We start from the raw sequence: 13,524 nt of genomic DNA, 5'->3' as shown, positions 1-13,524 counted from the left end.
AGTCATTGCACATCTTACCTGGTCTTCCAAGGCCATCAGATTGTGTCCATGATCCTCAGCAAGCGAAGGCTGGGAGGAATCCCCTCTGACAGGATAACCAGGGTATCCGTTGGGAAAAGCCGGCCCGGGGAATGCTGGAGCTACAAGTGCATTTATTGGACATTGGACATCCTTTCTCTCTATCCCCCCTAAACCCCTTCCTGTCCGCTGGTTTAATGAATAAAACATTATGAACAACCACAATGGGAGAAAATCAAACACCCATGTGAAACTGCTCGGACCAGGTTACCATATATCATCTACCTCACCTGGCGTTAGTTGAAAGTTTTTCTGCAGAGTTGACTAAGAATCTACTACTACTCTAAGGATAACTTTAAATCTTATATTAACAATTTCTGTTTGTAGTTAGTGTGTGCGGTGGCTGTGTGACTCACTGTTGGGGGTCTGTGGAGTGCGAGACATCTCCATCTCTGGCGTATGACCACTGCGTGACATCATCATGGACTCCTCTACTACGTTGATGCTGTTGCATTGCATCAGCTCCTGGAGCAGGTTGAAGATCTCCTCAGCCCGAGAGCACTTGAAGGCAAATATTCCTAATCATGGGAACACAATGACAAGATGCTTAAATAGCATGAGTTTGTTTACACTGAAGAAAAATATTCAGATTTCCTTTATTTATGAGAACATTGAGAAATAACACATATCCGCCCAGGCCAGATAGCAGAATATGCATACAGATGTCATATAAATTAGGCAGTAACAGATTATTGAATTCTGATGCTTTTAGTAATTAATTATTCAATCGACACCAATAATATTAGTCATACCTACGCCTGCTTTTTTTTTTGACACTGTCATAAACAATACATGTGACCTGGCATAGCAAAATGAGTTGGAAGTTGCACAGATAGAGTTGCATATGTTCAGTAAACATCGCTTTTACTAATTCAAAATTCTATTATCATGACATAAACATTGTTAAGAGTTCAAAAATCCCCTTTTGTAAAAGGTACTGTGCCAAGACATCAGAAATTATCTCAAAAGCCATCATTCTTTTCCTTTTTGTAAATACTAAAGTTGCACCGATACCGATACCAGTATCGGCAGGGGGCGCCGATCCGGCCCGAATTGGTGGTATCGGTATCGACGAGTACCAACATGTAGGGCGCCGATACCATTTATTGGCATCACTTGAACGCAAATGTACTGTCCTCCCCACGTGAGCTAACTTCCCAAATCCCGATGCATGACATGTCTTTGTCTCGAAATTACCAAACGAAATTAAATCCTTCGTCTTCAATTTTAAGGATGTAAAGTACAATGCATTTCCACGACATTACGCTGCTCATCTAACATGGCATTCACAAACGATTAGCATGCGTAAGCTAACGCCGTCTATTATCGCGCCGATGGGACCAGAAAGGTTAAAACCGTGGGAGACAAAGCAAACTCATGGTTTCATGATGAAGAATGAATGGCAAATTAAGAGCGCCGTACTTCAAACTCGTCCTGTTTATGAAAGTCGATTGTCATGTGTTGTGCAATAATGTGCAGAAGTGACTTCTGTGGCCAGAAAACAAGCGGCGCAGCGCGCACACTAGATATCATCAAATAGCAACCTAGATGTCCTACGTTAGATCTCATGCCAACTCTCGCGCGCACACACTAGATATCATCAAATAGCAACCTAGATGTACTACATTAGATCCCCTGCTATTAGCTGCGTGAGCCCAGAGCGACACGTAGTCCATATACGACATTGATGAATTAGAAACCTCCATGACTGAATGGAAGTTAAGCAGGCCAAATCAATCCATACCAGTGAGTATAGATAATGCTGCAAATACTGTTAAGTCAGTACATGTTACAGATGGACTCGGACCACAAATAGGATGTTTTGCTTATATGGTAAATATAGCTGCTAAGAGAGCTGCAGCAATTAACAGTGTGCCCCACTTTACAAACAGTAAAGATTGTTCTCAGCACTTATATACAAAATTTCTTCAGATTAGTAAGAAGTAAGCACATAAATATTATGCACTTAAATGCTTGTTTATATGAAGTTATTTTTGCTTGTTAGCAAATAAAAATAATAATGATAATAATAATAATAATAATAAGTTGTATTTTGTTTCAGAGCATTAAATGTATTGAAATGTATCGAAAATCGTAACGAACCGTGACTTAACTGTATCGTCGCATCCCTTATACGTACATATATACACACACACACATACATACATATTATATATGTATATATATATAAAATGTGTGTGTGTGTGTATGTGTGTTTTTTGCTAACTGAGTGGTATCGGAATGGTATCGGTATCGGCCGATACTGCACAGCCAGGTATCGGTATCGGGCCCAAAAAATGGTATCGGTGCAACACTAGTAAATACCCAATTGGGTAACCCACTACTTCCAGGTATCGGAGATAAAACATCATAGCAAAATGGTTACTACTGTATTATTAAGATGAGACAGTTTTATTTTTCTTATCATGCCAAAACCTTGATTTTGAAAGTGGATCAATGTGACTCATTTTGCTGTGCAAATTACTCATTTTCACATATTTTGTTATACATACTGTAATTGAGCATATTTTGTGAAATGACTCACAAAGTGCTTTACCTGGTTTTTACATACTTTACCTAAAGAATCACAAACATACTTTTGATATAAGAAAAACAAAAAAACTAATGTAAGTCATAATTTCATTAGTTATGACTGACTAGACCTGACGTGGGTACGTTCATGGAACCATGCTGCTAACCAGGGTTTGCTTTCCAATTCACCAGTTCAAATCCATAAGGAGCTCCAAGCTAAACAAGAGCTATAACTTTCAAAAGGAAGCACAGACATGTTTATTCTCAAATTATTGTATTGTGTTTTTCAGAGAAAAATCCTTGTGTGAGAAAAAAAGACAAAATGTAACAGCTGAAAACACAGACAATAAGCACTACTCACCCTGCCCAGTCTGGCAACGGCGCCCGCTCTCAAAAGAAAACAGGTTGGAGTCATAGCCGTAGCGGCGCAAGCAGAGGTATGGCCACCTGATGGCGTCCCTCTTCCGTGTATGAAGAATGAGCTCGGTCTGGGTGAGCTCCATGACACCAGAACCCAGCTCATTGCCTTCATCGTCCACATTAACGACCTGGGACAGACAATGGACCTTACATTTCATGGCAAATGAGCCAAAGCATTTCTACACTCTATTAAGAATAACAAGCACATGCTGGTTTCTGAACTAGCAAGACCAGTCCTAAAAGACAACAAATCCAGCAGAAACTTGCTGGATTTGTTGTGTTTGTTGGGTGTGCTCCTAATCAGGTTGTTTCTGTTTTCTTCTAAGGTAGTAGAGTCTGATGCAGCGAGCAACGGTGTAGAATAAGCAGCTTGACCTCGTCTCAGTTGCTGAAATCAAGCTCTAAATGAGCTTCATAAGTCACATCGACTTACCTGTTTATTCACTGGCAGGCCAAAGTGTTCGATTGTGTGTCTGAGGTTTAAAAGTTAAACTACAGTAAACAGTGATACAAGATCTCTTATGTCTCCAATTGTGCATGCTCAGTGTACCTTTTTCACTAACTAGTGATGCACGATAATGCATTTTTCAGCCGATACCGATAACCGATAATTTCCTCCTCGTTCCAACCGATAATCGATAATGTCAAGCCGATAATTCTATTAAAAGATTTATGTAAAATTTTAAAGTATACACGAGAGAAATTATTACTGTGCAAAAATATTATTGCTCTTTTTTCAACATCAAATGTGAACAAATATTAAATTCCAACATCTAAATAAAGACAGATTGTCTGACATTGTGTAATGGTAAACTTTTGGCAACAATTACTTACAGAGTAAATACCCAAGTTGCACAAAAATGGCTTTAAAAGTAAGCCATTCCTAACATATAACATTACTACACAGCAAAAACACAACTCCTTAAAACTAGTTAAATTCCCTTGTTTTCAGTGTAAATCTATTGGAAATAAGTGAAATTAACTGCTAGCACTTCAAGTATATTTCACTCAGATTTCTTGAAGAAAAATAGCCGGCTGAAAATAAGATTAACAGCCTTATTTTAAGCAATAAATTATTATACATAATCCTAAAAAAAAAAAACCTTGTCAGAAATGTTCTTTATTCATGAATATGTATGGTTAAAAACATTTTTTGAAAGCAATTTTTTCTTGATTTAGGTGAAAAATGACCTTATTTTTTTTAGATGTTTGGGCTTAATAAGAACAAATGGCAATATTTAGTTCAAGTAAGTGGAATAATCTGCCGCATTCATCTGTTGACTAGTCTTTAACACTCAAAACAAGATAGGGAAAATTATTTGACTAGATTTAAGAAGAATGATCTGATTAAGACATCATAAAGTTAAAGCGTACTGAATGCATTACTGACTGGATGACTTCTTTGTGTGGTTTGGTACATGTTACAAATATCAACTAACCACTGTGCCGTCATGATAAACATGCTTACTTGACATCACTTGTCCAAATGTCCGTGGTAAAACTGATGTGATCGGCATGTCTTTCACGAAGAATCGTGGTCATATAAACTGCATTATTTTTTCATCTAGGGGTTTGGCTATCGGGTCATTTCGGGAATTTCCTCCCGCCTGTGCCCTTCAGTCCGTCCGGCCGACAAATTAGCACCCACGCCAGGCCTCTGTCTTGAACCGGAGTGGCGGCGGCAGCTAAGTTCGTACCGTATACCCGCCCGCCCCGGCCGGCTCACTGCGACGTATTCGGTGCATGGCTCTGCTCTGCCTGCCTAGGGCGAGGCGGCGGCGGCGGCCTGCTGGACCGGCGGGCTCCGTCGGAAGACAGCTACTTTTCAATTATCGGTCTCGTGAGGTGTTTAGCCATGGATGGGAGTTTACCACCCGCTTTGGGCTGCATTCCCAAACAACCCGACTCCGGGAGGACTGCAGCGTCTCTGTATCATTACAAGCCCCGTAGCTTCTTTTATAGTTTATTTGTGTTTACAATAGCTTTAGCATTCACGCTAGCAGTAGCCTCGTATTAGTTCCAAAAATCTTTGTGATGCAGTTTTAAATGGCTGCTGGATTAGTGGTGTTCAATGAGGACGCTTTCTTTACGCCTCATGGAACTTCTACAGTGCATGTTTTGTAGATAGCGAGAGCGTCGTTTATTTCATTTCACACACGGGAAAATCAACGCACGCTAGCGAGAGCGCCTCAACACTGATGTGTAACACCGCCTCCTCTATGACGCCGTACTCCTCAACCCCTCCTCCCACAGGGGCTTCAGAGAGGGGAGGGGTAGAGCAGGAGGCGGTGGAGAAGTGGAGAAAACTGCTTCGGTTGCGCACATTTGGAGGCTAAATCAAGTATATAATTATCGGATTGCATTATCGGTTGATTTTTTTTTTTAATCTGTATTATCTGTGTGACGTCATCATTGCCATTATCGGCCAATAATTATCGGTAACCGATATTATCGTGTATCTTTACTATCCACCACCATTGATGGTAAGTACACTATCTTATTTTTTATTTTCTTACTATGATGTACAGTATAATACATGTTTTTCGATAGCTATGTTGGGATATGGGGCAATTTAGGGGTACTTAATGGGTTATGTCGCCAGTAGACATGTGCCGATTACCGGTTTCAAGTTATACCGTGGTATGAAAACGTCAAGGTTTCAAAACCGCAAAAATTTTCCTTCATACCGTCCCTAATATATTAGCTATTGTTTTAGGTGCCAAAAATGCATGGAGAAATCCCTCGCCTGCAGCTGTAAGGCTCAACCCTCGCCCACAAGTTGTTGCTCAGTGTCAGTAAGTCAGCTGTGCTACACGCTTGCTGGAGGAGGTGAAACTCCTGAACTTTTTCCCCAATCGAAGAAAGCAAAATCGCTGGTATGGAAATACTTCGGCTACAGAAAAGTTACAGAGGAGGAGGGCCACCAGACAAGTAAAACGTGTTTGCAGAGGATGGCTGCCAAGGAGGCAATACTGCCAATATAATATTGCATTTATATAAAATTAAAGGTTAGTAAACAATGTCATTAACTTTCCTACCAGCTAGGAGAGTTAACTCCAGCGTGTTTAGCGTGTCTAGGGGTGGTAAAACATGTGTTTTTTTCTTTTTGGCAACTGTCTGCGTTGAGAAAGAGCGTGTGTGTATAATGTAAACATTATACGAGTCATATACACGTGCTTTTTATGGAACATGATTCATTTATTTTTGTTCTGATGGTAATAATGTGAGCTGTGGCTGTGCGTTTAGGCTCACCTGATGGACTGCATTTATTTTAATTTTATTTAGATTTTTTTTTTAAACCTAACATTATACTTGTATTTCAATTTGCTAATGTTTTAAAAATATAAATCCTGCTCAGTGGAAAAATGTTTTTTTTTCTTGTTTTAAACCCAAATATCTCAAAGCAATGCATTTTAGAGCTGTAATTGAAAATGCTGAAACAGTTTTAAAACTTTGACCTGTCGAAAGTAGACAGACGGGAAGTTATGGAATAATGGGAGCAATTTTAACAACTTTAACGGTTGATTCACAACATTAAATTAATTGAATGTAGTTTAAAGTGCGTATGACACCAAAAAGCATGTTTATTTCATATTTCAGGCAGTGTTTTATGCTCCTGAATGAAATGGACGGCTTGGATGTGTGTGGAAGCGATGGTTTTATATATTCAATTTTTAAATCCCACGCCATGAAAATGAGTGACTTCCGGCTTCAGTCTCGGATTTAGGACGAATGCGAATGTGACGTCACCCGGGTCAGCATCTCACAATAATATAAAATGCTATAATTGCTTTATGGAGATTTGCTCTCTGAGAGTATAGTCTGGGAACCAGCCCATTAACGGCCTCTCGAGCAGGTACAAAATCAATCGACAAATCAGATTCGTTTATTTGCGTGACGTGTTCTTAACGAGCAACGTCACTCTTGCGCGTTGAAAGTCGTCTCCCCAACAACACAGATGGTGAACGGGAGAGCCGAGAATATGTTCCAATCCACGGTAAAATCAGTTTTAAATTACCAAAAACACATCGACACGAGTCATTGACAACAGTCTGTCTCGCGCTAGCCATGTTGAATAAACTCCGCTCTCTTCGTATGTTTACTTCCGCGCGCAAGTCCCTCATCCTTCCCTCGTCATTTTACTAACGTCACGTCTGCCCGTCCCTGATTGGTCCACTCCGCTGTCTGTTTGCTGTGGCTTGCTCCGCCCTGGAAATTGTATCCGCGTGAATGGTGGCCAGACTCAATAGCTGGAACAGCGGTGAGTATGGTGTACCAGGCAAAGAGAGACGTGGAAAACACAACAGGAAAAGTGGCACCCAGGTCCGGATTTAGCGAACCCTGCTTCATAGCATGCAGATGGACTGCAGATTCAGCTGATTTTGAGGATTAATTTGTTTATTTTTCGCATCACACCAGCCAAACTGCTGCAGAAAATTGTTGCTGTACCAGGAAGAGGCGTGTGAGCCTTTTTGGGTTTCAAAAGGTTCCCATTCACCACATATTGGCCAAAACTAGCTCTACTACTGTGGGACCATCGTATTTTGTATTATGTCAAATACTGGGATCATGGCACACATTTTAATACGGCGGTGGCCGAGAATGCCACTCAGCCGACGACCGGCAGCTTGTTTGCACACACCCCCATACTCGGCTTATTGCCCTCTTCGTGTGCCCGGTGTTCTGTCAAATTTTCAACCCCATCATGAAGTTTGTGTTAAATATTGCCGGGAATACAGCGAATACAAAGCGGGGCCGGATGTATGGGGGGTCAGGGTGGGCACGACCCACCCAGACGTGAGTCGTGCCCACCCAATCAAAATGACGGTGTTCTGTTATGCATAAAAGATTGATGGGTTTTGTGATTGAATACATGAGTTTCTTTTACGTCTTATTAGCATCATCTAGTGGACGCCTTAATTTACTGCATCTCATGCGCACTTTATTTGAATGAAACTGCAACACGGAAGGGACGTTTTCCAGTAGAGAATCAGAAGACGACGGCCGCAGTCAGTTCGCGCCGTCTCTGTGACCACTTTGCCTTGAATTTGAAGTTGCATCGCCGGTATTTATTGTTTAAATGTGTTTAAAAACGTAAATATGTGAACTGTGTGTACTTCAGTGCAAAAAAAGTGAGAGAGATTCACTTAGCATGAAACTTGTGATATGCTAATTACCCACGAGTTAGAATGTCGGCAAAACGGCGTCTCGGGCACTCTGCTAATTGTTTATTCATCTTTTAATATGCAGTTTGCTACAGATAGCGCAGTACATATGCGATTTCATATATTGTGCATATTTTGTGTTGAGGTGGTTGCAGCTCAACGTTGCATTCGTAGGAAGAATTGACGGAGAATAAGTTGTCTTTTAGCCAAAACTTGGCGTGTTTAATTTCCACTGACATGCGGATACATCCTCTCTCATTGCTGTCTTCACAGGCAATCCCACAATTCTTTATGAGGTAGTTGTAGATGTTTCCGAACTCCACTGCAGACAATTCCTTTGGATTGTTTATCCAGCAATCAACTGCGACTTTGTATGGGCAGATTTGCAGGCCAATACACGCTAATTTTAAGTAGTATTGCCTCCTTGCGTCTGTCGGCAGTGACTCGTGATAATAATAAGTCATGTTTAAGACGTTTTTATGAAAAAAGACGCAAAACACAGCTGAAAATTATGAATTTCAGACAGCGTTTGTCTACGGCTGTTTACCTGTGCGCGCCCCCATCTCAAAATGGCGACACGTTGCCATGCGAGATGACGTCATCATAACATCATGCCGACTGCGAAAATAAGTAGATAGATGAAGAAAAAATAAATAAATAATTAATGCAGCCTCAACGGGACACAAGCCAGTGTCCTACTTGCGCCGGTCCCAAACCCAGTGAAATGCAGAGGGTAAAAAAAAAAAAGCCTGCATTGTGGGTGCCCCCTCAAGTTTTCTTAGTGCCCACTCTGGTGGGTCAACCTAGATCCGGGCCTGATACAAAGTAAACACCACAAACTTTCTTTAAATAAAGGACTATTTACTTATGTTTGATCATGGACGGACATGTAGAAAAGTTCTCCTCAGACACACCCTGCAATGTTAACTGCACAACAACTGCATGCCGCTCTCACTGTTTACGTCTTCGCCGTGTAATAAAACCTTATTTTACGCCATTTTCATGTTGACCATGTGTCGGCAACGCGCTCCTCGGACGTCGGTCGGTTTGTCCGGTGGTACTCTCCAGCTGCTTCCCCGGCGAGCTCTCCTGTCCGCAGCAGGGCAACGAGCCTTAACTTGCTCACCGTGGGGCGGGTTGCCGATCGGTGAAGACAATTGACAACCCCGCCGCCATGTGACATGATCTGGGCTAGTTTTGTGTGATTTTTCGCTTCGAAAAGAGAAAATAAGACTTTGAAACGTCACTCGGTTTGGGTTAGCGTGTCAGCTAGCTGTCACGCCTCTTGGTATGTTTACATTCTCCGAAGCCGGGGCAGGGAAATGACAAAAGCCGACTAACTACGGTGGCATAAAATATCTTTTGAGAGGTGCGACAGTGAAGGTAAAGTCGACAGTTTTGACCATTATGGATTGATTTTGCCATTGCGTACTGAATAAATGCATTTTTATTATTTCATATTCCATTTAGCACAAGACAGTTATTTGCTATGACCATACCATTTATTTAGCAATTGGGCAAAAGTACTTCGATAAAAAGAATATCCTTTAAAATATTGGAGTAGAGAGACTGAAACAATGACATTTTGCGGCTCTCTTCGTCGCATTTTCCTGGTTATGAATAATTCACCCTCAATGGGCTGAATTCTAAATCAGATCAAACCATGACCCTGCCGACGTCATCCTCCTGTTGGGCACGCTAGAGCCTTGTAATGGTAGATGTGGCTAAAAGGCAGGTTAAAAGACTAATTTCTCGTCATCTGCGGTTTGCGAAATTGTTGTATATAGTCGAATTGTCTCAAAATATGATTCTAATTCACAAAATAATGCTACTTAATACTTTTTTTTATCCTGTCATACGCACTTTAAAGCTGCTGATACAGAATGGGGATTGAGTATTTTATTTACTGTTTTTAATTGTTAACTTGATACTGAAATAGTAGTTTAGTTTAGCCTGAGAGGATTTTTGAACAATTTTGGAACTAATGTACAAAACATTATCACACATTAATAATCGATTTATAATCGAATCGGAGCCTCCTAATCGTAATCGAATCGTTAGGTGCCACAAGATTCCCACCTCTACATAAGACTGTCTTAATGATGACATTGTGTGTGTTTAGTAAATTAGGTCACTTTTGATGCAATATTGAGATTTTTTTGTTTGGGATTAGTGTTTAAGAACTGCGTTAGGGTTAGGACACTTAATAACATCGGTTATAAACATTCATTAATGTTCATGACAGTGTCATGCCATAATTGTGACGGTCGTTTGACACCAAATTCAAATAAAGTGTTACCCAAAGTTGTTGAGGAATAGAATTTTTTTTTTATTATTATTATGTAAAACAAATACAACTATTAATAATATTTCAGTATGAACAACTTCTTAGTCTTTTTTATCATTACCAGCTGAGATACTTTTCACAAATAAAAGTTCACATTGGCCAGAACGTAAGTATTGTTCCTTCAACTGCATATTTTATGAAACAATGATTGACAAACCTTAAATTTGGTGAGATGGTTGTCTCGGGTGGGGTCCCTGTAAAGACAGCTCCAACAACTCCCCATGGCTTCAGCAGGCCAGCTGAAACCTGCCATGTAAAACCCACTCAGCATGAGCGACATAACCGACAGTGTACTATGCAAACCTTTAGTCAGACTATATCTTACTCAGTCCAGGCCATTGGTGTTAATGGACGCGTGCTTCAGTCCCAGGATCTTCTGGGCCTCGTAGTAGTCACAAGCCACTCGCTTTGTTGGACAGACATCTTCAAAAGAAGCATCATGTTCCTGCCCCTGACAGTGCGAAGAACATAAAAGGTTCACTAAGAATCAGGGTGCTCTTCAATACTGCATCTCCTTAGTTGTCCCTCTACTGGCTTAAAAAGATTTTTTTTAAATACTCATTCAACCTTTTTTTTTAGTATTTGTCCACTTTGGGGTAACGGGTGAGCTGCAGCCTACAGGGTATGTCCACAATTGGTCGCTAGCCAATCGCAGGGCACATATTTGAAAAAAAAAAAAAAAATCACAATCACATTCACACCTCGGGACAATTTTGAGCCTTCACTGAACCTATAATGCGTGTTATTGGAATGTGGAAGGAATCCAGAATAATCTAAACCTTACAACTGTGAGACTGATGTGCCAACCACTAGTTACGCTCTATTTTCACCTTTTATTTGACAATTCATTCATACTGTATATACAGTATATACTGTACATTCATACATATAGAATTTACTGTACATTCTCTGACTATACAATAGAAAATTTAATTTGCTATAGAACATAAAATACCACAAAATTACCATGTAATCTACCTGCATCCTTGCTCTCAGATATACTGTGGATACTGTACTGTAGAGACGGCACGTGCCAAGGTAGACTGCGTCCATTAACTTTGGACTCTTTTGAGAGACTGATCATATAATCCACATTTGCATCTGGTCGACTGATCATAATCCGCATTTGCATCAGGTCGACGAAATATGATACAGCTGATTACAGAGATCAATCTAGAATTTTCTTTCAATCTTTTATCCGGGATGTCTCAATCCGATCACGTGATCAGAAATCAGGCCAACCGCACCATTCTTCAGAGGATCTAAATCGGGTGAAAAGGATCAGGTAATTCAATTTTTAAAAACCATTTATGTTTTTCCGTTTCATGCTCGTACGGCGCCACACCCTCCCTCTTGTTAAGCAGTGCTGTCAAACTGTCCATTGCAGCTTGCGTTTGGTTCTTAAAGTTAACCATGACTGACAGGTTTGTAGCTTCGATCTTGCCAGAGAAGCTTGGTAGCTCTACGACCAAAGGCACAAATGTGTCAATCATCGTTAATCTTGCATCCCAGTCATAAGTGTGCTGTGGCAACTTATTGTGTAAGTGAGAGGCTGTTCTCAGCAGCGTGAGTGTCAAAGCTTGAATGGATTTGAGTGGACTCACTCAATGAAACATTTAATAAAGACAAGCATTTTTCACCGTTATTCTTGTTTAAAAGTAATTCACATGATGATGGCGGCACGACTGGATCGGGACTATGTATCGGCAAATTCTGAAAATCAGGTGACTCGGACTGATGTGAAAAAATATGCGATCGGGACACCCTATCTTCTATCTTAAAATCATTCATTCATCTTCTGTACTGCTTATCCCCACTAAGAGAGTGCCAAAAAAATTGATTATTAGATGCGTCGCAATTCGACACGTAACGATTCGATTACGATTCATAAATGTTCAAAAACGATGATTTTCCCGAATAACTATATGACAGCTGCTCGTAGCGGAACGAAATTCAAGACACGTCTGCTGCCCGGACACCTTTAACGGACGCACGCACAACGTTATGATGGATGCTGCCGGTTACCGAGCGAGAAATTTACTCCTTTTAAAAAGACTGGAAAATAAATTTGTGTATGAGACAGGCAGGGCCTGGTGGTCACGCTTCTATGCGCAAGTTATTTTTTAGAGTGAGAGGGGAAGAGAGATAGTTCGTTGCTCCTTGTCTTTCAGTTGTCCAGCAGTAGTTTCAAGCCGTGTTAATTGGGAAAAAGTCCCTATTGTTTTGCTAAGTCCCGTGTCAATCGATCAGAGGTGAGTACATGAACCCCCTTTACTGTTTAGCATTTATTTTTGTTGTTTTTGAGATGTTCCTAGCTAGCGCCGAGCGCTATGCTAATTAGCGACTTTACTAACATGTATTTCCATGTCAAGTCATGAGTTGTTTGGTGGTGCACATAAATTACTCCAGATGATAATTAAAACCAGAATTAAGTACAGCGGTAACATTACAAACCTGTGAAATAGTACAGAAATCTGTGAAAACAAAGTATACTGTATTGTTTAAAAGAAGTCTTATTTCTAAAGACATTTTGTTTGTTTCCAGAAAAAAATCATTCCACTGGTGTAAATTTTATTGTCTTGTTGAGAGAAATAAGTACTGCCTTTGAAACAACTAATGTTTTTGCACCTTCTTGTGAAAGAGTATCTCAAGGCCAGCTGTGGGTTGTATGGGCATGTTGCGAAATAAGTACTGCCTTTAAAATGGTTAATGTTTTTGCACTTTCTTGTAAATGCATGTTTCCATTGTTCCTGTTGAATAATTAGGATATTTGAGATAAATAAATAATGGACACAAATTTGTTTGGCTACTTTATTAATTAGTAATGTACAATGCATCGATAAACGTGATAATCATGACAACCGTGATCATCGTCAATGCTGTGATCATTGTTCAATAATCAAATCGTAGCACCCTGAATCATAATCGGGAATCGAATCGAATCATGGGGTGCCCAAGATGGCACACCCCTAGTCCTCACAT

At 40.4% G+C, this 13,524-nt stretch overlaps 1 protein-coding gene across 2 annotated transcripts in view; it reads right to left on the bottom strand.

Annotated features, from left to right (window-relative positions):
• frs3 (fibroblast growth factor receptor substrate 3) overlaps positions 1–13,524 on the bottom strand; it is a 43,490-nt gene that overhangs the window by 21,383 nt on the left and 8,583 nt on the right. The window contains exons 2-6 of one of the 2 annotated variants that reach the window (XM_057846002.1): positions 10,868–10,993; positions 10,700–10,788; positions 2,972–3,158; positions 435–596; positions 19–140 (exon numbers count right to left, since the gene is read on the bottom strand). In XM_057846002.1, the coding sequence (XP_057701985.1) occupies positions 19–140; positions 435–596; positions 2,972–3,158; positions 10,700–10,765 (537 nt within the window). In that variant the 5' untranslated portion in view covers positions 10,766–10,788; positions 10,868–10,993. Of the gene's footprint in view, positions 1–18; positions 141–434; positions 597–2,971; positions 3,159–10,699; positions 10,796–10,867; positions 10,994–13,524 lie in introns of those variants that run through there. The other variant, XM_057846001.1, reaches the window with a different exon arrangement.

This window comes from Corythoichthys intestinalis, chromosome 9 (assembly GCF_030265065.1).
Source record: "Corythoichthys intestinalis isolate RoL2023-P3 chromosome 9, ASM3026506v1, whole genome shotgun sequence".
Taxonomy (NCBI): domain Eukaryota; kingdom Metazoa; phylum Chordata; class Actinopteri; order Syngnathiformes; family Syngnathidae; genus Corythoichthys; species Corythoichthys intestinalis.
The sequence above is the reverse complement of the archived record's forward strand: the minus strand, read 5'-3'. Positions and strand labels throughout refer to the sequence as shown.